This window comes from Lithobates pipiens, unplaced genomic scaffold, assembly GCF_037356315.1.
Source record: "Lithobates pipiens isolate NorthernLeopardFrog02 unplaced genomic scaffold, aLitPip1_a1.2 Scaffold_166, whole genome shotgun sequence".
Taxonomy (NCBI): Eukaryota; Metazoa; Chordata; class Amphibia; order Anura; family Ranidae; genus Lithobates; species Lithobates pipiens.
In genome coordinates, this window is record NW_027507752.1 from 1,874,537 (window position 1) to 1,897,700 (window position 23,164).

Sequence of the window (23,164 nt, forward strand, 5' to 3'; positions counted from 1 at the left end):
ACGTGCTCAGCGTCATATCAAGAGGTTGTCTTTGGGAAAAAGACGTATGAGTGCTGCCAGCATTGCTGCAAAGGTTGAAGTGGTGGGGGGGTCCAGACTGTAGGTGCTCAGACCATAAGCCACACAATGCATCAAATTGGTCTGCATGGCTGTCATCCCAGAAGGAGGCCTCTTCTAAAGATGATGCACAAGAAAAACCACAAACAGCTTGCTGAAGACAAGCAGACCAAGAACATGAATTACTGGAACCATGTCCTGTGGTCTGATGAGACCAAGATAAACATATTTGATTCAAATAGTGTCAAGCGTGTGTGGCGGCAACCAGGTGAGGAGGACAAAGACAAGTGTGTCTTGCCTTCAGTCAAGCATGGTGGTGGGGGTGTCATGGTCTGGGGCTGCATGAGTGCTGCCGGCACTGGGGGGCTACAGATCATTAAGGGGACCATGAATGCCAACATGTACTGTGACATAGTGAAGCAGAGAATTATCCCCTCCCTTTCGAGAGTGGGCCGCAGGGCAGTAACATAAGGACCCCAAACACACCTCCAAGACGACCACTGCCTTGCTAAAGAAGCTGAGGGTGAAGGTGATGGACTGGCCAAGCATGTCTCCAGACCTAAACCCTATTGAGCATCTGCAGGGCCTCCCCAAATGGAATGTGGAGGAACGCAAGGTCTCCAACATCCACCAGCTCCAAGGATGGGTGAAAGAGGACTCCAGTGGCAGCCTGTGAAGCTCTGGTGTCCTCCATGCCCAAGAGGGTGAAGGCAGTGCTGGAAAACAATGGCGGCCACACAAAATATTGACAGTTTGGGCCCAATTTGGACATTTTCACTTAGGGGTGTACTCGCTTTTGTTGCCAGCCGTTTAGACATTAATGGCTGTGTGTTGAGTTATTTTGAGGGGACAGGAAATTTACACTGTTATACAAGCTGTACACTCACTACTTTACATTGGAGTAAAGTGTCATCACATGGCAAGATGTAATATTTACAAAAATGTAAGGGGTGTACACACTTTCGTGAAATTGTTTATATATATATATATATTTCACAGACAGACATATACACAGTATAGGCATGTGTTGGTATAGAAAGTGTTGGGGCAACTTTTGTCATATGTATGTTGCAAATAGGTAATGAATGAAAAAGTTCAGCAGCACCGAAAAACGACAAATTTCCTATTAAAAAAAAGAAAAAACTATTCGATTGGGGCTTGCTGAGTCATTTAACTCCTTCCCTGCTGCTGGTTGCCTACAGATAACCCAAATAAAATATACAGATTTTTAGAAAATAAAGCAAGTTATGTATCGATGTTCTCCAACCTTACAACCAATTCCAATCACAAATCTTAACGGTAAACAAACTCAAATCATGGCCTAACCAAACCACAAAATGTCCAGCAATAAACGCAAAAGAGTACAAATTGGCTGAACTAAACTTACAGTAGATTCCCGTAACTTTGCACTGTTCCTATTAGTCAAGGCCACGGCTCTATTTATAACCTTACTGCCTTAGCTATTCATAAATCATTGAGATATTGACTCTCTCATATAATAAAACACTTTTGTTAGATAAAACAGTTTCATTCACCAAACAATTAAAAACAAAATCTCACTTTTACCTCTAACTATATGCTTCTTTAGGAGTGCAAAGGTACCCTGTCTCCTTAAAAAAGCAAAAAATGGACAAAAGTATATATTAAAAAACATTTCCAAAGTAAAACAAAAAGTACATTTAGTGTATCACCCAGTTATCTTAAAAAACGTCTGAATAATCAAGAAGCATTCTCAAAGAACAAAAAGGATTAAGAGTAGCTTTCTCTGTAGTAAAGAGAATACCAAATAAGCAAGAAGTAATAAAAATAGGCATTAATCAACATAATGTGTGCTTTTTACAGTGCCCTGGCATGTCGGAGTTAGTCAGGTGCAGTAGTGACTGTGTGAATGTCAATATTGGAGTCCATGGTCACATCTAAAACATTGGTATCATTTTGGTCTACAAAGCCCTCCGTTCTTTCTGGCGATTCCATCCGACTCCGCACCTCGGCAACACCAGGATGATTTTTCCGCAAATGTTGGTTCAGTGTACCCTGAAACGGGAAGCACTTGCCACACACCTCACATCGGAAAGGCTTGTCGTCAGTGTGTCCCCGTATGTGGTATTCTAGCTGGTCTTTGCGAGTGTATTTCTTCCCACAAAATCTGCACACGAATGGTGTGATTCCCATGTGGAGCCGCATGTGTCGGTCAAGACTACCTTTCTGGTTGAAGGTCTTGCCACAGTAGATGCAGATAAGTCTTTCGCTGTACGGATGCCAATAGCCTCTGGAGGCCCTCTCTTGGGGGCTGCTCTCATAAGTTGGTGCGCTTATAACAGTTTCACTTTCAGGGCTTTGGATCGCATTATGAACTTCACTGGTTATATTAGATGCTCGCTTCGAGCGCGCCCGGCCACCCCGATAACAACCAAGCATGGACCTGGAAGGGCTTGAGTTGCTGATGCTATTATAGGGCTCAGACAAATTGGTTGTGTGGGAAGCAGCTTGAGAATAAGAGTATGCGTGTTGCAATACAGACCCGTAGGAACCTACATTCAGCATAGTCACTTGCTCGCCATCAACTAGTTCTGTATGGTAGCCATCATCCCCCAAAGAAGAGCTATCAGAGCAGCTTGGCCGGTCAGACTTCTCAGCTTTGACTTTGACTTCCGAGACTTGGTTGTCCCGCACCGTGTCGCCATGATCCTGATCACCTTCTATATGAATTTCATGCTCTGAAATGCTACCATTGCTGCCTCTGTCTGACTGAGCCTCTTCTTGGGGACGGCTTTTTAAACTTTTGCTGGCTACCCCATCCATTTTTAAATCATTGCCTACAATCGATGGTCGCCCTTGCCCAACGTACGATGGAGAGATCTCCAATGGATTAGCAAAGTAGCTCGCATCTTTGACTCCATTGTGGTTACTCTGGTTGTCCTCGCCACCCACACCCACTACGCTAATTTTTGAGTGGATGTTTTCCAGGATATGAGTGCACTTGTCGATGACACACTGCATTTGAAGGAAGCTAGCTGCAGTTAGGAAGCTTACAACATCCTTCACTTGAACAGACATTCTTCCAGTGTAGCAAAACGACAGTAACTGTTCAAAGACATTAGGGTTCTTGATAACCGATATGGATAAGCCACTCATGGTGCTCAGTGCTGAATGATCACGAAAGTAAGGGGAGCTGGCAGCGAGGACTGCCTTATGTGCACGGAACGGCTGGCCCTGAATGTGAACAATGATGTCACATAGCTTTCCTTGCAGACGCAACTCATTTAACTGGCTGAGAACTGTGCTGCTGTACTCCGGCACTTCAAACTGGATGAAACTGTTGCTGTCCATCTTGTCTGCTGCACGAGTTTCTGAAATAATAAAAAAAAAAAAAAAACTAATCAATATCATTATTTGAGAATGCAGTTTCTGAATAAAGGGATGAAAAACAGTGCAATGATCATTTGGTAGGACAGCTGGGCTACAACACCACAGCCGAAGAGCCCAGAGGCCTCTGAGCGTAGTTCGTGGTTCCTAGTCCCCCCCCCATAATTACTAGGTTAAAGTAAAACACGAACAACCCATATACTAGAACAAGAACTTTTTCGTAAAAGGCATTTAATCCAAGAATAGTATAGATTCAATGACCAAACAAGAGAGGCATGTCCCCTCAGGTAAAAATCACATGCCAAGGGGGTAAGACAGACAGACCTGATCACAGATACCACCACCCCCACTCCGTCGCTCCAGCCTGCCATCCCACAATACCCCCCCACCCGCAAACACTTCAGCCCACCATACATAAGACATAACACCCCCCCCTCGCCCGCCAGCCCCCCACCTACCCCATGCAAGACTCCTATCAAATGGGGTCTCGGGGCCCACTTCCTGATTGGATGGAAGGATTAACAGGAAGACATTAATGAAAATTAAATTTGCCAATTTCACACAACAGGGTGGGCTCAGGGCACAGTGCTCTCAGCCCACCATTATTGAAGCCAATTGGAGCCTCAGGCTAACTATATAAAAATTATACACACACACACATTGCATGGAGATTAGGGGGCCTGGAGCAGGGATGAGGGGGCCTGGCCTATGCGCCCCTGATGAGCAGCCACATTTTCTCCAGTATGCTCAAACCATATACAAAAGCTCTAACCGCAGCTCCAGTGACAAGTATTTTGTCACTTCCAATTTGGGTTTTGCGTTTCCTGGCCAGTGAAGCATCTGATCTGTGTTTGATCGGCTGCTTCGGGGGTCAGAGGATTCGAAGCAGAACCTGCACCTCACAGGTCCGAAAATACACGTCACGAGCCAGCCTGTCCATCACACAACTAAATCCAAATATCACAAATACCCCTATATCACACCTAACCTCAAAAATAGAAGAAGTGACATCCGCCAGAGGACAGCAATAGTAAATAAAACTTACATTGAATTACTTCTATCAGCTTGATACATCTTAAACCAAATGAAGGGTAAAACATCCAACACAAAGCAGACAGAAAACCTCAGAACAACCAGAAGAGACCCGGACACAAAGATCCAAGGCATAACCCAAAAAATAAAACGAAGGTGTACAATCTATCCCTTCATATTCCATCATATAAAAGGCAATGCAAAGGTCCAATAAGTACAGCAAACCAGTAGAAAATGAAAGACTTGTCATTCAGGGGCATTGCTTACAAAACCATCCAAACCAGGGGGCCAGGGGGTGATTTGCTTTAAGAACAGAAATCCAGCGTAATTCCAACTGTAAAATTAGATGGTCAAAATCGCACCCCCCCCCCCCCCCCCGGTTCAGATGTGTTCCATCAATTGCTTTAAAGCAGATGATATCCAAATTGCAGAAACCGCATTCATTAAAATATTTAGAGAACGGGCTCTCAGGGACACCATTCCTAATATATGAAGGTGAAACCAAACCGCATGCTATGGCAGCGTATTAAGGAACATGTAAGTGATATGCTTGTGTTAATACAGGGGTTGACAAATTTGCTTGGATTCTAGGAGCCAGCTAAAAAAGTGAGGAGCCAAGTCCGTGACGGCGATCTGGACCTGTCCCTGGCCTGACATGGAGACGAGTGAGGGGAAGATAGCCCCCAGCCCCCCACATATGAGATCACCTCTCATTGGACACACCGCTTGAGTGCTAAATGGCCGCTGTGATTGGCCATTTAGCATGATCTGTGATTTGCTGTATCCAAGGGACATGGCCAACACAGAACTTCCCCGATGCGCGCCCATGGCGGCGTTCAGAGGGGAAGTAAACAGGAGGATGTCCAGGGACGCCCTCCCGGCAATTGGTGTCCACGCTGTAGACATCTTTTGTCTATAGCGCGGGCACGAAGTGGTTAACAAAAGAATGTGACTTTTATTTCCGCCATGTTCCCGCTTATTAACGTCATATCCCCGCTAAGGGTTAGATCAGGTCCACCTGAAAATCTGACAGGTGAACCTGATCAGACAGCCCTTGTGAAAGGGGTCAAGCAGGGAGGATTACAAATATTATTATTTTTTTTCCCCTTAATTAAAATAATTTTTTTTACTTTTTACAAAAAAAAATTATATATATATTATATATATATATATATATATATATATATATATATATATATTAATATATAATATAATGAGAAGCCATTTACCAGCCACCACACTCACCGTTGGGCAAAAGGCGCCAGATGACGCCCGCAATCACTTCCTTCTCTTCACTTTGGGAAGAAAATGGGCGGGTAGTGAAAAACAGGCAGGGGAGCTTCACTCCATTAGGATTAGCATTATTGGAATAGGGTGTCTACATCCACCACAAGATGGCGCCAGACTACCGAAAGATTTTAGAAGGCCGCAAAGCCGCGGCCTCAATTACTGGCCGGCGCGGCCCGATGCAATTGCGCGGCGGAGTTTGGGGTCCAAATGGAGACAGGATACCCCAGCAGCGTTGCCCCAGGCGCCAGGACACGAATTCTAGTCGCAAATGCGACCGGGCGCCGGGGTTTGTCGAGCCCTGTGTTAATACATGTGTACGCTATATCAGGGAATCACTCTTTAACACCCAATTCCTTCACACTCCTTTTTATCAAATATTTAGGGTTGGTGTTTCCTGGTAGCAGGTAAGCAGTTTGAGCCTTTACAATACTTTTACTTTAATGTTGTTCCTTCCTTGTGATAGCAATAAAAGAGGAAAAAAAAAAAAACTAAACACACACCCCCTCCATATACACCAGTGTTTCTCAACTTTTTTTTTTGACTTGCGGCACACACGAAAATAAAAATAAAGGGGGGGGGGGGGTCTAAAGATTTGCACACCCCACCTGAAAAAGATGCAACAATTTTTGGTGAAGGACTTAATTTTTACATGTATATTTAATTTTTAATGTAAAGGATGAAGTATTGTAATCTTTTGTACTTTTGCTTGCTTCCTTGCTTTCCTCATTTATAAGCAAAGTTGAAATGGAACATTATTATTATATAATTAGAGCCACCAAGTTCTCCCGAGATTCACACAAGTCTGACATTACGAAAAGAACCAATGAATGACAGAATGACAGATTGCGTTTTTATAGAGGTTACTTTTGCGACATTGATTTACTATTTTTTGATATGTTCAAGGTTTCAAAACGCTAGCGGCACACAGTTTGAGAAATCACCGATATGCACCATCCTATACCCAGGAACATTAACATATGAGTTAATAAAGAATACCAAATCTAGTCAATCTGGATATGCATCAATTAGGGCAAAAAGAACAGTTCTATATAAATAAAATCTCCAGTGCTGAATAAATATCCCTTCAATTAAATAAGAACTCTCCTTCACTGACGGGCACCGATGAGGCGGCACCGATATGTAGAATTGATGGGCACTAATAGGCAGCACTGATTGGGCGGGTACTGACAAGCAGGGGCGGACTGACCATTCGGGCATTGCCCGAGGGCCCCATCAGGGTTGCCAGCCTCAAAACCAGGGACAGTATGTAAAAGTCAGTTTTTTTTTAAAATCCCTTCATAGCTGCCCCACCTCTCTAGTACCATTTCAGTGTGTGTGTATATTGTGTGGCCCCATAATCTATTGCCTGGGGGCCCCATGAGTTGTCAGTCCGCCCCTGCTGACAGGTGTTACTGCTGGGCACCGATTGACAGTCATTGGCACTGTGGTGGGCAATGGCAGGGGGTTATGATGGGGCACTGACTGAGCAGCTTATGGGCCCATTTGATGGGGGCTGTACCGATTATCAGCGTGCCGATTATCAGCACAGACCCCCCCCCCACCCCCCTGACAGGGAGAGCCGCTGACCGGCTCTTCTTGTCAGAACAAACCGAGGAATGCCGTTTACCAGCACTTCCTGGTTCTTGCAATGATCAGCTGTGATTGGTCACAGCTCATCACGTGGTAAGAGGCTTCTGTTTGAGGCTTCTTATCACAAAATCGGAGATGTGGCGTGCGTCAGACTGACACACCTTAATCGCCCCGCAGCACGCCCCAGCATGTTATCTTGCTGGACGTCATATGACACCCAGTCAGGATAACAGAACCACTTCCCAGCCGTCATTCTGTTATAAGCTGGGTGGGAAGTGGTTGTAAACCAACATGTTTTTTCACCTTAATGCATCCTATGTATGTCGATTCCTCAATCACCTTTGGGTCCAGACGCTAGTATCTCTAATAAGGGAGACAGGAAGTGAAGCCGTGAGGCTACACCTTGTAAATGGTGCTGTACTATTCTGGGACCTATGATGTGTCCCAGAAAACTACGAGGGAAGAAAGGGAGGCCGAACCTCTGGATTAGATCACTGCGCCAATCTGAGCCCGCAGCAGGTACCTGTCAAAACCAGGTACTCGTTTCCTCTAGGGCCCCCCCCCCCCCTCCACTGCCACATTTTTGCATGGGGGTGATGTTCTGCTTTACAGACCTTATCTTTCAGAAAATACAAAAAAATTAAAATCTTGCTTTAGCACAAAACAGCAATTGATTGATAACCATGTTTGCATTCCATATAGAAAAACCATTACTGTACTTGAACTTTTCAAAAATTATACATACACACACACTGGGGCTGAAACTAATGATTTTTTTCATAATCATTTAGTTGGCCGATTGTTTCGATTAATTGGTTAATAAACTTTTTTTTTTTTTTTTTTTTTTATAAAGAAGTGGGCCAAATTGACGGGAAAATTTAGAAATAGGAAACTTTAGTCAAAGGAATTTTCAGACATTGTATGTGGTTTTCGTTCAGATATTACATTCATTTTAAAAACAAGTGAAAATTTCAAACAAAAGTCTTTCATTCAGCGAATGTCCAAAGATTGTTTTGTCTGAATATTCTCATCCGAAAATGGATCTATTTGGCCAGCATAAGGCTCGGTGCACACCTACACAGTTTTGCTTTTGATCTGTTTCTGCAGTGTCTTTTGCTGTACATTTTTATTTTTGCGCACGTGATTTTACTGCAATTTGCATTTTTTTTGGGCAGATTAAAAAACACAAATTTCTGCAGCTTCTCCATTGAAGTATATTGAACCAATAAAGCACCATTTTGCGTTAAAAGTCCCCGACCCTTTCAGATGTGAACATGTCCCATAGGAAACCATGGAAATGAACTGTAGTGGGTTTCTGCAAAAAAGCACCAATAAACACATAGATGTGAACCAGGTCTAAGACGTTTATAGTAACATAATGGGGTAAAAAAATAAATAAAAAAAATTAGCCCTTTATAGTAGAAAAAGCAGATAATCACTACTGTAAGGGGTTCATTTTTTTACTGTAGAACAGTGAAATATTTAGGCCCTATTCACACGGGACGGATCAGTAATGATCCGCCCCGTGATGATCCGCTCGCTCAGCGGGGATCGCTCCGTTATCCCCGCTGAGCCGGTGGCGGACAGGGCGGTCTCCGCACACTGTGCCGGGACCGCCCTATCAGCTCTCCGCTCTCCTCTATGGGAATCGGATGAGCACGGACCGTCTGACCATGTTCATCCGATCCGATCTGCAGACGGATAGAAAAATAGGATTTTCCTCCGTCTGCAGAATTGGACAGTAGCGGGTGTCTGCGGATGTTCATCCACAGATACCCGCTATCCCATAGGGATGAATGTATGCCCGTATTTCATCCGCAAACGGATGGATGAAATACGGACATACCGTCCGCATGTGTGAAAGGGGCCTTACAGTAGCAATTATTTGCACTTTGTGCTATAAAAGGGCTAATTTTATTTTTTTTAAACCTATACGGTTTAGGAGATATTTGCCCGAAGACAGCCACCGCTGTCTACGGCGCATGCGCCGTAGACAGCAGCGCGCAGGCGCACTGAGCGCGGCATTTCCAACAATGGAGCTGCCGCGCGTGTCGGCTCCCGTGCGCGTGCGTGGGAGTGACGTCATCGCGGCTTCGCCGAATGACAGCGGCGGAGCTGCGAGACCCCACCGAAAAGATGGATGCGCCGGACTACAGGGGACAGCGGTGACTTCGCTGGCTCCTGTGTCAGGTAAGTGACACATAATGGGCTGCTATGCGATGCTATGCATAGTAGTCCATTATGCTTTGCCTTTGCAGGGAATGAAAGAGGAAGGAACACCCATCAGGGTTTACTTCCTCTTTAAGACTCAAGCAAGACATTTACTCAAAATGTACAACTGTTTTTCCTGAAAAATATATAATTGCCCATGGGAATTATACCCAAGAGCTTAAAAATGAAATCCACCGATATGGGCAGGGAAAGTCAGGATTGAACAGAAAAGTAGGTTAGCCTTGTGTAGAGGTGCGTTTTGTACAAACCACTAAACGGAAATTGATATTCACTGCCAACACATTAAAATTCAGATATTCTCACTGCATTAATGCATTTGCATACATCAGAAAGGTACCGTTCATCTACTCTATATTGTAAAAAAGTCACTGGTTTCTGTAAATGCATCGAAGCCAAAAAACAAAGGGCTCAGACAAGGTCCACATACAAGGCCCTGTATACAATTCAGCATCTTCACCCCATGCAATAAACTACATGAAGCCATTGTCTATGTCTACCATCCCAAATAAGCCTGCAAGATGCCAAAATACATAGAGGTATAGCTGTTGTGCAAGGTACCAACCTTAAAAAAAAAAAAAAAAAAAAAATAAAACTGCATGGACTGTCTATGCATGACTGATCAATAGCAAAGTGCAACCAATCCTTGCAATTTTCTTGTCTACCTATAATTAGAGAAGTGATGGGTGCAGTGGTAAGTGAATGATCACAGGCAAGCTTTGGTTGTTTGACTCATGCAATGCAACAATCTCCGGTGTTTAAATGTTGGAGGAGTCTGCCCATGTCTGTTCTATGACTGACAGATTAAGATTTGTAGAAAATAAACTTTGAAAAAAATAAATAAAAATTGATATCCTAAAAATAAATGACATTATACATACTAGGAATTGGCCAATATTGTTTTTTCAGGTGCCGATATGATACCAATATTTCGGCCAGCTCTCCTGCCGATATTTTGTACAAAAAAAAAAAAAAAAAAATTCAATTGACCTGTATTCATGCACTCTGCATGCTTTGTAGACTATCATCTGCTCATTCCTTTGGTATCATTCCAGTCTAAGTGTCTGGCTTGCAAAAAGAACGAAGCACATCTGACTGCATTAACAGCCTAAAAGGAGTTGTAAAGTCTCCAGGTTTTTCATCTTGATGCATTCTATGCATTAAAGAGGAGCTTCACCTTTAAAAATAATACCAAAAGTCAGCAGCTACAAATATTGCAGCTGCTGACTTAATAAATGGACACTTACCTGTCCCAGGGTCCAGCGATGTCGGCAGCAGATGACGAGGCAATCGCTTATCTCTCGGCTGCCCCCGCCGCCATCCTCTGTCAGGGAATCGGGAAGTAAAGCATTGCGGCTTCACTGCCCGATTCCCTACTGAGCATGCCCCGATGTGTCCTGCGTTTCCCAGAACACAAGGAGGGGGGTGGGGCATCCGCGGATAGCTAGTATGACACAAGCTTCACAAATCCCTTTAAACATGCTTAGTTCCTTACTTCGAATAGCTTATTGAAAAAAAAAAAATAAAAAGTGGATACACCACAATATTCAGAAGTAGGAGGTACAGATTTTTACTTCCTTGACCAAGTAAATGTAGTACCATTAAGCTATATGTGATGAAAAAGGCCAATATTCTTAAAACTTTGATATGTAGTAAATAAAAAAAACTTACACACGGGGCAGGTCTATTTGCTCATAACAAGGGAAAGCTCCGCTTTCTGTTTGGTCGTGCTGCAAGTAAGCTATCTAGGGACATAGGCAGCTTTCTGAACAAACAAGTAAACTCAAGTTAATTGTTAATACAAAATACACACACACACACACACACACACACACACACACGTGCCCCCCCCCCAGTATAGATGATACATTCCTCCCCTCTCACATGGTTTCACTGCCCCACCTCCTCTCAGTGCTCCCCTCTCTTCCCCCCCCCCCCCCCACCTCCGGTGTCTCGGGTTTTCTCACCCCTTCATGGTGGAACTTCCTAGCGTGTTTTTGGGTTGCCAGCACCTGTGAAAAATGAAGATGCGATTTAAAAACGCAAAACGCGGTGCATTTTTACTACAATTTCCATTCATTTCAATGGGAAGCTGGGTTTTTGGTGCATTTTTCAAAACAGCACAAAAGATGCAGCACACAGGACTTGGACTTTTCAAAACGCACCCCCCCCCCCCCCCGTAACGCAGTGGTGTGAAGAGTCCCATTGGATTGAAAGGGAAGCACTTTTTTTTTTTTATGTATATCATTTGTGTATGTAATAGTTTGAATTCGGGTTTAACATGCCATAATGATTTTAACATTCTGGTGGTTAGGCGTTCAGTGACCTCAAATTTTACACAGGACATAAGCAGCCTGCCAGTTTAATTTTAACAGACATATTCACTTATTTTTTTGGAAAGGATTACTGTATAAAGAAAGTAACTAATGTAGTCAATGTCCAGATTAGATGATACATTTCAGTACGCCATGTAACTGCCCTGCTTTCATCTTTCATAAAACAAAATGTGTTGGCAAAGTGTAAACAATAATAGAACACCAGAGCAATTATACGGTGAACGCCGCGCTGGGGGTGACGTCAGCGCGCCGCTGCAGGGTGTACCAAGATGGCCGCCAGTTCCGGGGCTAGACGGAAGCCGCGGTCTTTCCTAAGGCCGCGGCCCGCTCCGCGGATCAACTAATCGATAATGAAAATCGTTGACAACGATTTTCATTATCGATTAATCGTTTCAGCCCTAGTCCTATTATGTCATAAAACAGGCATGTCAATTTTTTTTTTTATACATAAAAATGAACTAAAATCGCTTTAGGTGGAACCCGTGAGCTCAAAATCAGCCCCTGGCTTTTTATGTCCTGGATGCTCCAAAATCTTCCAGTCTTAAATTGCCAATGTTATTTCTGTACACCTAAAGATTTTGGGGGTTCCTACGCACCTTGGGGGTATGCCAACTCCTTTTTACATTTTCCATCAATTTGCAAATTTTTCATGAAGGCGTTACCCCTTAATAGCCAGTTCACACTGGTGCATTTTACCACGCGTGTTGAACATGCATTATTGCATATTTTACGTGCGCCGCATTAAGAAGCCCATTAATTTGGAGCGGGCCATGACACACACCTTAAAATGAAGCATGCTACAATTTCCCGTTTACATCTCTGGGCTACGGTGCATTACAAAGTACATTTGCTGCAGTTCCTTTTGGCGATATGAATGGCACCACCGTAGAAGTGTTACTGTGCATTTTTGTTCCATAGTAAAAATTCACAGGGACTGGAATGATCCTTTAATGACAAGCCTCCACAAAGGCTTACTTAAAAACATGTAGACACGAAATGAACGCAGTGTGATTCAGCTGCAAACGTCACAAGAAAAATCACTTTGCTTTGCTGAAGGCATGGTCTAAAGCCCAATCATTCATCAGTTTGGTTGTCCTAAATTCTACCTAATTTCCATGACTAGAGTTTGGCATGGAGTGGGTTTAAGCCATGCCTGAAGGTAAAAGGTGTTAGCAAACTTATCGGGGGAGGGGGCTCTGGGGACGCCCAGCAGGAAGGGTGTGATTGTCCTAAACAAGTTTACTCTTTCAAGAGGAGGATCAAACAGTCACAAAAAAAAACAAAAAAAAAACAATAAACTTAAAAAATGATAAAAAAATAAAAATAAAATAAAACACACCACACACAAAACATGATTTATATGCAATCCAAGACATGGTCATGTCAGTACGCCATTCTTAAGACTGCTTGAAGCATCAATGCTGCTGAACGGGTTACCAATTCTCAGCACACATTGAAAGAATGTGCTACACTTCAATAAATGTTCAACAGATGTGGTTAAAGCAAATTTAGCATTAGGTAACAGCATCTATCCATGAGAGATGTCACAATTTTGAAGTAGACGATAAACTGCAATGACCAGATATACTAGAAATCCCAGAGGAACTGCACCAGAAAGTGGTGATATTTATTTCTCCCAAGATATCACTGTACAAGATGAATGTCAGAACAGCCATCTTTCAACAAGAAGGCAATTATGTATTTTTGTGTGATAAAATATTCTTCTAGGGCAATGATGTACAATGGCAGCCATATTCATCACCAGTCGCTATACATTAAAGCAGTGGTCATCAACCCTCCTGTCCTCAGGGCCCACTAACAGGCCAGGTTTTCTGTATTACCTTGGGGGAGATGCAGACTAGAATACGGCAATCACTGAGCAGCTAATGATATCACCTGTGATGTATTTCAGTTGCCTTGAAAATCCGGCCTGTTAGTGGGTCCTGAGGACAGGAGTTGATTACCACTGCAATAAAGAAATCCTGTACAGTACCTGAAATTGCTGGCCTGCTTCCCCTCCAGAAAATACTAGTTCCCTGGTTACTCGGTAAAGTGATTCTAAAGTCTAATAAAAAAAGAAAAAAAACACAACATGCTATAGTTACCTCCTCTGTGCAGTTGGTTTTGCACAGAGTAACCTGGTCTAATCTAGTCTTCTTGGGTCCCTCACTCCTATCGAGTGCCCCCTCAGCCAGCAGCTCTCTATGGGGGCACCCGAGCCAAGTCAGACCATGTCTCCATTAAGACACGGAGCCCTGACCTGGCACCGCCCATCTCTCCCCTGATTGACAGCCACAGGAGCCAATTGCGCGGCTGCTGTGTCTAAGCCCTTGTACACATGGTCGGAGATTCCGACAACCAAATCCGACGGATCTTGCCCGACGGATCTTGCCCGACGGATCTTGCCCGACGGATCTTGCCCGACGGATCTTGCCCGACGGATCTTGCCCGACGGATCTTGCCCGACGGATCTTGCCCGAAACTGTTGCATACACACGGGTCGGACAAAGTTGTCGGAAAATCCGATCGTTCAGAACGTAATGACGTAATTTCGTTACGACGGGACTACGTTCAGGCTAGTAGCCAATAGCTTTGATGTAGGAATTTGATCTGAGCATCCGTGGCACTTTGTCCGATCGGAATTCTCTACACATGATCGGAGTATGTCCGAGCCGAGCATTTTGTCGGAAAATATTTCCGGCAAGTTGGAAAATTGGGTCCGACGGATATTCCGATGGAAACAGTCCGATGGAGACCACACACAGTCGGAATATCCAACAAAGCGCTCCGATAGGACACATTCCATCGGAATCTCAGATCGTGTGTACAAGGGCTAAGCCAATCAGGAGGAGTGCCCCAGACGGCTTAGACATCACTGGAGAGAGATGGGGCTCAGGTAATTAGGGGGTGCTGGGGTGGCTGCTACACACAGGTTTTATCTTAATGCATAAAATGCACCAAGATAAAAAAAAAATAAAAAAATAAACCCTTCTGCCTTTACAACTCCTTTATTATTTTTAATAACAGACATGTTATACTTACTTGCTCTGTGCAAAAGAATTGAGGGGGCAATATTACTACCTAAACGTTTTTTACCTTAATGCAGGTAAAACATATTTGGGCTTTGCCACTTTAATCTCTACTTGAATGCTTCAAAAATCTGATCTCAGCTAAAATGAAGACAAGCATTCAGATGAGCTCTATTAGAATCACTGTTGTCAAAAGCCCCGATCCGGACGGTGTGTTCCTGGATATCGATTGGCTGGAGGCAGAAGACACTGGGCTAACAGACTAATTATTTCCATTATTTTACCAAGTCCATATAAACCATGCCCTATTCTCGAAGTTCTGGCGAACGGGTCATGGCCAAGTCCTCTATCTGAGCTGGCTTTATGTAGAGTTCTCATTTGATTTTTATATTGGAACATTTTTATCTGGACTTCAATGGATTAAATTAGTATCCGGACTACATCATCACAGAGATGGCGGTTCAATGACATGTTCACTTGACCCAAGGAGGGCACAGGAGCCCCTTGTGCGCAGAAGCTGCCAGCATAGTTGCCAGACACCCCACATACACCACTACTCCTACATCAGTTGGTCTCCCCTTGTCTGTGATGGGGGGGGGGGGGGGGTCTCTGGATGCAAATGAAGCGGAGTCGTTGTGATCTTGCTGCACAGCTGGTGTAAATGAGTAGGGGGGTCTTGGCGATGGATGGGCAAATGCCAATCTCAATATGCGGTGCATACAGAGAGTTACAAACCTCAGAAAACATTATATGGTGAGTAAGAACCACAGAATAGACTGGGTATTGGGAAGTTTGATGTGTAGTGGATATGGTGCAATGAGAGGGTTAGGGGGTGTCTAAAGAAACATTTTCTCAATATTCCCGGTATGGCAGATCCCAGTTTTTTTTTGGGGGGGGGGGGGGGGGTTTAAGCTTGTGTACAAAGAATGATTATACAAAAGGGTACAACCATTATACAGAGGGGGTATGGAGGAAGGAGCTCAGGAACAAATAATGGGTAAACACTCCAATACGGCTGCTTGCAGGTAACACAGGAATCTGGAATGACTGATGATTAACAATCTCAGCAATGTACTGGGGACTGAAGTAAAGGGGCAGCACAGTGGTGTGGTGGTTAGCACTTTCACCTACCAGCAATAGGATGGCTGGTTCAAATCCTGACTACGACACCATCTGCCTGGAGTTTGCATGTTCTGCCTGTGTTGGTTTCCTCCGGGTACTCCGGTTTCCTCCCACACTCCAAAGACATGCTGGTAGGTTAATTAGACCTTGTCAAAAAAAATAAAAAATTGGCCTCAATATATAAAGTTGTATGTGTTTGTAAGCGTGTCAGGACCTTACAGGGTAAAGGACCACGCAAAGCCGCAGATGGACTGAGGCGATTCAGTTTGCATAGGTAGTGCTATACAAGTCACTCACTCACTAAAGAATTAAAAGGTGTTTCAATGACAGCATGGTCTTGATATAATTTGGTAACATGGAGGGAGAGATGGTGTCTGATTTAATTGTGTGCAGGGTATTAGGGATTTTGGGGGGGGGTTTAGTTGGGCATTACCAACCTCATAGGGCAGTAGGTTTAGGGCAGAGATCTTGAACACCAAGTACTGGGAATGCAGGAATAAGGGGGGTCTCTAGGTTTTCAAGAGCGGAGCTCATTACATACTGGGTATGGGGAATAAGCATCTCAGTGATTTGAAAGGAAAAAAAAAAAAAAAAAAAAAAAAAAAAATCACTGGTCATAAACAGGGGGTCTCTGTCTGGGGGCAGCTCTTATATGGCAGGTATGGGGGGGGGGGGGGTGTAATGGAGGAGGCTGATCAAATGAAGCATAGACAGGTTAGAAATTGAAAGGTGGGGGGGTCTCTCAGTGATTTTATTACATAATAAAAGGGTTCGGTGACTTGGGCTCTAAGTGCAGCATATACAGGACTGGGGTCTCTAAGTGACCGGAGGAAGGAGGAATGGTAAGTAGGGAGGCAATCTGTATACAAGAAGTGGAGGAGGAATGGGGTTGTTGGAGGATCTTATGTGGGTTTCAAGTGGACAATCTTGCTATGTACAGGGCATTGAGGAGCACGGTGTACTAGAGATTCAGGGTGGATTAAATAAAAGTTTTTTTTTTAATTCACATTTTATAATTTTTTTAATCAAATTTAATGTTAATAAAATGCTTTTGGAGTAAAATCTATCTAAAAGTTTGTTTACAATACATTAAAGCGGAGGTCCACCCTAAAGTGGACCTTCTGCTCATTGGAACCCTCCCCCCCTCTGGCGCCACAATTGGCACCTTTCAGGGGGGAGGGGGGGGGGGGGTGCAGGTACCTGTACAGTACAGGTATCTGCACCCACTTCCGGGATAGCTCTCTGCAGAAAGGGGCGTAGATTACGCCCCTTTCCGAAAGTCCCCCGCTGCCTGCTGGGAAACACACAGATCCCAGAGGCAGCGGGGACCGTCCTTATTGCGCAGCGTGACTCGCGCATGCGCAGTAGGGAACCGGGAAATGAAGCCACAAGGCTCCACTTCCTGATTCCCATACCCAAGATGGCGGCGGCAGCACCCGAGAGACGATCGAGAGATCGGCTTCGGGTGCCGACATCGCGGGCGCGCTGGACAGGTAAGTGTCACTATTTTAAAAGTCAGCAGCTGCAGTATTTGTAGCTGCTGGCTTTAAAAAAAAAAAAAAAAAAAAAAAAAAAAAAAAAAGTGGCGTCCCGGCGGACTCCCGCTTTAATAATTGAGTTTATTCAGCATGAAATGGAGATTCGTTATGTAGCATGAGGCTGTATATTCTGCAATATTTTTTTTTGGTAAACTCATTCAATGAATCCAAGCTCTGCAGTGCATGTTATCTCAGCTTGCATTGATGCATTCACACTATTGCACAGTAACCATGAGACGAAACAAAGTTGAGGGATATTCTTTTATCCCATTGTTTTGCAAATCTATGTATGATTGTTTGAAGAGAAATGTATCTGTACCCCACTCTAAAGCCACGTAACATGCTGCGATTGGCAGGTGACAAACTTGTCCTAAAATATGACCACTAGTATACTCCTTTTGACAACTGTTGTCCAACAAATGTTGGATAGCAGGCTAGTAAATTTTGGGGGGACAATGGTCTGTTGTCAGATTTTCAGATGGTCAGCACACAAATCCATCACACAAAAAAGTCGAACTTACAAACACGCATGCTCGGAATCAAAGCTCAAAGGTTGGCGCTCAAGATCTGAAATTCCTCATAGTACATCACTACCTTCGTGTTTGTTGCACGACAATTTAGTATGCAAGACAAGATCCTGGCACAAGCCCAAATAGCCGGTTCACACAGGGGCGACTCGTCAGGCGACTTAGCCCCCTGACAAGAAGTGCCCCGCTCTGTCCAATGGAACCGTTCTAATCAGAGCGACTCAACTCACTCCAACTTAGAAAAAAGGTTCCTGTGCGACTTTTGGGAAGATTTGCATTGATTTCTATATAGAAATTGTTTTGCAAGTCGCCGCAGTGGTCGTGTCCAGGTCGCCTCGAAGGAGGCTCTGATCGGTAGAGATGGGGGTATGTAGGAGCAGAAGGAGGCTCTGTGATCGGTAGAGATGGGGGTATGTAGGAGCAGAAGGAGGCTCTGATCTCTAGAGAGGGGGGTATGTAGGAATGGGGGGGCATGTAGGAGCAGAAGGAGGCTCTGTGATCGGTAGAGATGGGGGTATGTAGGAGCAGAAGGAGGCTCTGTGATCGGTAGAGATGGGGGTATGTAGGAGCAGAAGGAGGCTCTGTGATCGGTAGAGATGGGGGTATGTAGGAGCAGAAGGAGGCTCTGTGATCGGTAGAGATGGGGGTATGTAGGAGCAGAAGGAGGCTCTGATCTCTAGAGAGGGGGGTATGTAGGAACAGAAGGAGGCTCTGATCGGCAGAGAGGGGGGTATGTAGGAACAGAAGGAGGCTCTGATCGGCAGAGAGGGGGGTATGTAGGAACAGAAGGAGGCTCTGATCGGCAGAGAGGGGGGTATGTAGGAACAGAAGGAGGCTCTGATCGGCAGAGAGGGGGGTATGTAGGAACAGAAGGAGGCTCTGATCGGCAGAGAGGGGGGTATGTAGGAACAGAAGGAGGCTCTGATCGGCAGAGAGGGGGGTATGTAGGAACAGAAGGAGGCTCTGATCGGCAGAGAGGGGGGTATGTAGGAACAGAAGGAGGCTCTGATCGGCAGAGAGGGGGGTATGTAGGAACAGAAGGAGGCTCTGATCGGCAGAGAGGGGGGTATGTAGGAACAGAAGGAGGCTCTGATCGGCAGAGAGGGGGGTATGTAGGAACAGAAGGAGGCTCTGATCGGCAGAGAGGGGGGTATGTAGGAACAGAAGGAGGCTCTGATCGGCAGAGAGGGGGGTATGTAGGAACAGAAGGAGGCTCTGATCGGCAGAGAGGGGGGTATGTAGGAACAGAAGGAGGCTCTGATCGGCAGAGAGGGGGGTATGTAGGAACAGAAGGAGGCTCTGATCGGCAGAGAGGGGGGTATGTAGGAACAGAAGGAGGTATGTAGGAACAGAAGGAGGCTCTGATCGGCAGAGAGGGGGGTATGTAGGAACAGAAGGAGGCTCTGATCGGCAGAGAGGGGGGTATGTAGGAATGGGGGGGCATGTAGGAACAGAAGAAGGCTCTGATCGGCAGAGAGGGGGGTATGTAGAAATGGGAGGGCATGTAGGAACAGAAGGAGGCTCTGATCGGCAGAGAGGGGGGTATGTAGGAATGGGGGGGGGGGGGGTATGTAGGAATAGAAGGAGGTTCTGTGATCGGCAGAGAGGGGGGTATGTAGGAACAGAAGGAGGCTCTGTGATCGGCAGAGAGGGGGGTATGTAGGAATGGGGGGGGGGGGTATGTAGGAATAGAAGGAGGTTCTGTGATCGGCAGAGAGGGGGGTATGTAGGAACAGAAGGAGGCTCTGTGATCGGCAGAGAGGGGGGTATGTAGGAATGGGGGGGGGGGGTATGTAGGAATAGAAGGAGGTTCTGTGATCGGCAGAGAGGGGGGTATGTAGGAACAGAAGGAGGCTCTGTGATCGGCAGAGAGGGGGGTATGTAGGAATGGGGGGGGGGGGGTATGTAGGAATAGAAGGAGGTTCTGTGATCGGCAGAGAGGGGGGTATGTAGAAATGGGAGGGCATGTAGGAACAGAAGGAGGCTCTGATCGGCAGAGAGGGGGGTATGTAGGAATGGGGGGGCATGTAGGAACAGAAGGAGGCTCTGTGATCGGCAGAGAGGGGGGTATGTAGGAACAGAAGGAGGCTCTGTGATCGGCAGAGAGGGGGGTATGTAGGAATGGGGGGGGGGGGTATGTAGGAATAGAAGGAGGTTCTGTGATCGGCAGAGAGGGGGGTATGTAGGAACAGAAGGAGGCTCTGTGATCGGCAGAGAGGGGGGTATGTAGGAATGGGGGGGGGGGGGGGGTATGTAGGAATGGAAGGAGGTTCTGTGATCGGTAGAGAGGGGGTATGTAGGAATAGAAGGATGCTGTGATTGGTGGGGGGGGGGGTGGTATGTAGGAATAGAAGGATGCTGTGATTGGTGGGGGGGGGGGTGGTATGTAGGAATAGAAGGATGCTGTGATTGGTGGGGGGGGGGTGGTATGTAGGAATAGAAGGATGCTGTGATTGGTGGGGGGGGGGGGTGGTATGTAGGAATAGAAGGATGCTGTGATTGGTGGGGGGGGGTGGTATGTAGGAATAGAAGGATGCTGTGATTGGTTGGGGGGGGGGGGGTATGTAGGAATAGGGGCTCAGTAATGATTAGTATATACTGTGACTGGTTGGGGGTATTATAGACAGTGATTGGGGGTCATTATGAGCAGGGTGTGGAGGATGGGAGGGTAGTAGGGGCCCCTGTGCTGGGTGGGGGAGGGCCGGGGCTCCCAGGCAGTGACGTTGGGCACAGGACCCCCAGGAATGCCCTCTGGTATGTGTGTGGAGGGTGTTCGCTGCGGAGGCCAGAACGGGGTAAGATTGGGGGGGGGGGGGGGCGTTGAGCGATGGACATTGTGGCGGGGTCTCCACCATTGGGGGGCGCTGCTCGTTGTGTGGCCGCTGACGTGTATGAGCGGTTTATGAGGAATGTGAATTGAGTGGAGTAGCCGTCCCCTCCCCCCATCACCTCTCCCACACACTCCGGTCCCCGAACCCTCACCTGCAGGGAATGAGCCGCTCCACTCCTCCTCACATCGCCCCGAACACCTCGGCCGTGCCCAGCGCGCTCCGCTCTCCTCAGCTGCCGGAAACACTCTCAGGCCTCGCCCCGCACACACTTCCGGGTCGGCGTCCCTCCTGCCAACCCCGCCCATCGCGTCACGCAACTTCCGCTCCGCCAAGGGGTGGGGCGCGTCTTTACCACCTTACTTCAATCAACTTTATTGGAAACCGTTCTGTATATACAGCGGAGCGTGTAGGCTTATCGATTAGCACCTCCGTTTTCTGCTCACAGCTATTAAATGTCGGCGATTTCCAGGGACAGTCCCCGATTCGGAGGGTTACCCTCGGAATTATATTGGGAGGGGGGTTTGCGCTATGAGCTGCCTCTGCCTGATATCCCCACCATATGGATGGAAATATGTTACATATATAAGGAGAGAGACAGATCTGGCGCTATACCTTTAAAAAGTATTTGTACTTTTATTATTTTAACCTCTTATGCTAATTTAAGAAATATGTAAGTGTAACCACGTGTGAAGTGTGAAGTGTAACCACGTGCACCTGTCAAAACTACTTTCTAGTGTATAAATAAAAAATAAATAAATCGAGTGATATCCTTACAAGATTTTTAAGAAAAAAACGGAATAATAATGACCGTGCAAAATCTTGCCTATGAAAAATATATAAATCAAACAGTATCCATGCTTAATAGTGAAAAAAGCAAAAAAAAAAGCAAATGCTCAGTATCGGTGCAACCCTACTTAGAATCCCCAAATATTGTATATTTTCTGAAAGCAGAGAACCTGGAGAATAAAATGGTTGCTTTTAGCAGTTTTTGTATGTCACACAATATCTGCGCAGCCATTTATCAAATGGAAAATTTTAAGGAAAAAATACACAAATACATTTGAATGCATACAAACACAGTATAATACTCAATTGTTTGGTAAAATATAACATATGATGTTGTGGCAAATAAACAGAAGCTTAACACATCAAGATTTAAAATTGCACACACCTGTAAAATGGCAATAAATGGTACCTAAAATCTCCATAAACCACGCTTTATCCACTTGCACACCATGTTAAACCTGATATACCAAATTGTGCTAAACCATGTTGTGTCAAGAATTAAATGCAATCAATTGATTAACCATTAATTCATACAATAAGTTGCAAATGCATAATTAGTGAATAAATATCCAAAATGAGTGTCCAAAGTGATAAAAAAAAAAGTGTTAAAAAGGTGAATCTTCATGATCCTGGTAGAAGCAATTAGAAGTGACTGTTTGTCTTCCTTCACCAACACCTGTCAAACATCCTACTCACCAAAACGCCATGACACCCGTTACAGGCAGTCAAATGCGCAGAAGAATCAACTAAAGTGAGAAAAGGTCCTTCCAGACTCGGATTGTGCCGTCTGATCTCCACACAGGTTAATGAAAAGAAGAAATGGGCTCCCATAGTGAAGTTCGTCATGACTTTATTAAAAAGTTAAAAATTAATTTTGCAACATGTGATACAAGCAAATTAGAAGCAAGGATGCCGTGTGCACTCCAGCTGCGTCTCCAAAGTGACATATCACACTCAAAGCACTCGATGAGTTTTGTCAGCGCGTTCTGACGTCATCAGGAAAGACCTTTTCTCATTTTGGTTGATTCTTCTGTGCATTTGACTACCTGTAAGGGGTGTCGCGGCATTTTGGTGAGTAGGATCTTTGACAGGTACTTCTAATAGCGTCTACCAGGATCACAGAGATTCACCTTTTATCACTTTATTGTTTGAACACTCATTATTTTGGATATTTGCATTTGGACATTTATTCACTAATTATGCATTTGCACTTTATTGTATGAATTAATGGTTAATCAATTGATTGCATTTAATTCTTGACACAACATGGTTTAGCACAATTTGGTGCAATTATGGTTTAGCATTTACACATTTTAAAGAGTGCGGTTCAAATTAATTTTATTAATTTATTTTTCACATTTTATGGCTATTAGCCCACAACGAGCAGCTCTTGGAACAATTCAATTTTTATAAATATTTACCACCATTAGT

At 45.0% G+C, this 23,164-nt stretch overlaps 1 protein-coding gene across 1 annotated transcript; it reads right to left on the reverse strand.

Moving 5' to 3' along the window:
• Nucleotides 1-1,060: 1,060 nt before the first annotated feature.
• On the reverse strand, nucleotides 1,061-21,217 carry ZBTB34 (zinc finger and BTB domain containing 34). The gene is made up of 2 exons (XM_077484864.1): nucleotides 21,099-21,217; nucleotides 1,061-3,407 (listed from the first exon to the last, which is right to left on the reverse strand). The coding sequence occupies exon 2, from the start codon at nucleotides 3,385-3,387 to the stop codon at nucleotides 1,918-1,920; it is 1,470 nt and encodes a 489-aa protein (XP_077340990.1). The 5' UTR covers nucleotides 3,388-3,407; nucleotides 21,099-21,217; the 3' UTR covers nucleotides 1,061-1,917.
• Between the last annotated feature and the right edge of the window lie 1,947 nt (nucleotides 21,218-23,164).